The following is a 1,927-nucleotide window of genomic DNA, read 5'->3' on the forward strand; positions in this document are numbered from 1 at the left end:
CCGCCAAATAATAAGAAAGATGTGATGAGTTTTCTAGGGCGCCTCAATTATATCAGTTGTTTTATAGCACAATCAACGGTGATATGTGGTCCAATCTTCAGAATGCTGAGGAAAGATGCTGCAACAAGCTGGACTGAAAAATGCCAGAAAGCCTTATATAAAATCAATGAGTATTTATCTAAACTGCAGGTGTTGGTCCCACCAGAACCAGGAAGACCTCTGCTGCTTTATCTGTCTGTGTTGGAAGGAGCCGTTGGTTGTGTTCTAGGACAACATGATGAAACTGGAAGGAAGGAGCAGGCGATATATTATCTGAGCAAGAAGTTCACACCTTACGAAGCCTGGTACTCTTTATTGGAACGTATCTGATGTGCTTTGACATGGATAGCCCGGAAGTTGAGACATTATTTCTGTGCGTACACTACATATCTCATATCAAGAATGGATCCGCTAAAATACATCTTTCAGAAACCCATGCTTACGGGTAAGTTAGCAAATTGGCAGATATTACTAAGTGATTTTGACATCGTCTATGTAACTCAGAATGCAATCAAAGGGCAAGCATTGGCGGATCACTTGGCATAAAATCCCGTAGACGGAGAATATGAACCATTGAAAATGCATTTTCCCGACGATAAGGTATCATTTGTAGGAGAAGATATTAGCGAGGCATATGATGGTTGGAGGATGTTCTTCGACGGAGCATCAAACTTCAAAGGAGTGGGTATCAGAGCTGTCTTAGTATCAGAAACCGGTCAACACTATCCGGTATCCGCAAAACTCAGGTTTTAGGATACCAACAATATGGCGCAATATGAGGCCTGCATCTTGGGACTCAGGTTGGCCATTGATATGAACGTTCAAGAGTTGCTGGTAATCGAAGATTCAGATCTATTGGTGCTTCAAGTTCTAGGAGAATGGGCTACGAAGAACACCAAAATATTTTCATACTTGCACTATGTACAAGAGCAGATTAAGAGATTCACAAAGATAGAGTTCAAGCATGTTCCAAGGATTCAGAATGAGTTTGCAGATGCATTAGCCACTTTATCTTCCATGATACAACACCTAGACAAGAATTTTATTGATCCTATCCCAATAGGAATTCATAAGCAGCCAGCTTATTGTGCTCATGTTGAAGAAGAAATTGACGGAAATCCGTGGTTCCACGACATCATGGAATACTTGGAAAAGGGAGAGTATCCAGAGCATACTACACACACTTAGAAGCACACGCTTTGAAGATTGGCCAACCATTTCTTTCGAAGCGGAGGAATTCTGTATAGAAGGACTCCTGATTTGGGATTGTTGTGATGCATCGATGCCAAGGAGGCATCTAGATTGCTCGAGAAAATACATGCCGGAACTTGTGGACCCCACATAAATGGTTTCGTTCTGGCTAAGAAGATATTAAGAGAAGGATATTTCTGGATGATTATGGAAACATGCTGCATCAAATATGTTCAAAAGTGTCACCAATGCCAGATACATGTCGATATGATACGAGTGCCGCCTAACGAACTTAATGCAACGAGTTCGCCCTGGCCTTTCTCCACTTGGGGTATGGATTTCATCGGACCAATTGAACCTGCTGCTTCAAACAAACATAGGTTCATTCTAGTGGCTATAGACTACTTCACAAAATGGGTTAAGACCGCATCCTATAAGGCTTTAACTAAGAAGATCATAGCAGATTTTGTTTGGGACCGCATCGTTTGCATATTTGGAGTACCCGAGTCAATCATTACTGACAATGCCACTAATCTCAACAGTGACTTGATGAAAGCCATGTGTGAAACATTCAAGATCAAGTATCAGAACTCTACAACATGCAGGCTGCAAATGAATGGAGCCGTGGAAGCCGCCAACAAGAAGATCAAGAAGATATTGAGGAAAATGGTAGACAATTACAAATAATGGCACGAGA

At 41.5% G+C, this 1,927-nt stretch overlaps 1 protein-coding gene across 1 annotated transcript; it reads left to right on the top strand.

Annotated features, from left to right (window-relative positions):
• Positions 1-804: 804 nt before the first annotated feature.
• Positions 805-1,227, top strand: LOC138901903 (uncharacterized). Its single transcript, XM_070189701.1, has one exon. It carries the CDS (start codon positions 805-807, stop codon positions 1,225-1,227), a length of 423 nt encoding a protein of 140 aa, XP_070045802.1.
• Positions 1,228-1,927: the final 700 nt, after the last annotated feature.

The sequence above is a fragment of the Nicotiana tomentosiformis genome, chromosome 11 (assembly GCF_000390325.3).
Source record: "Nicotiana tomentosiformis chromosome 11, ASM39032v3, whole genome shotgun sequence".
Taxonomy (NCBI): domain Eukaryota; kingdom Viridiplantae; phylum Streptophyta; class Magnoliopsida; order Solanales; family Solanaceae; genus Nicotiana; species Nicotiana tomentosiformis.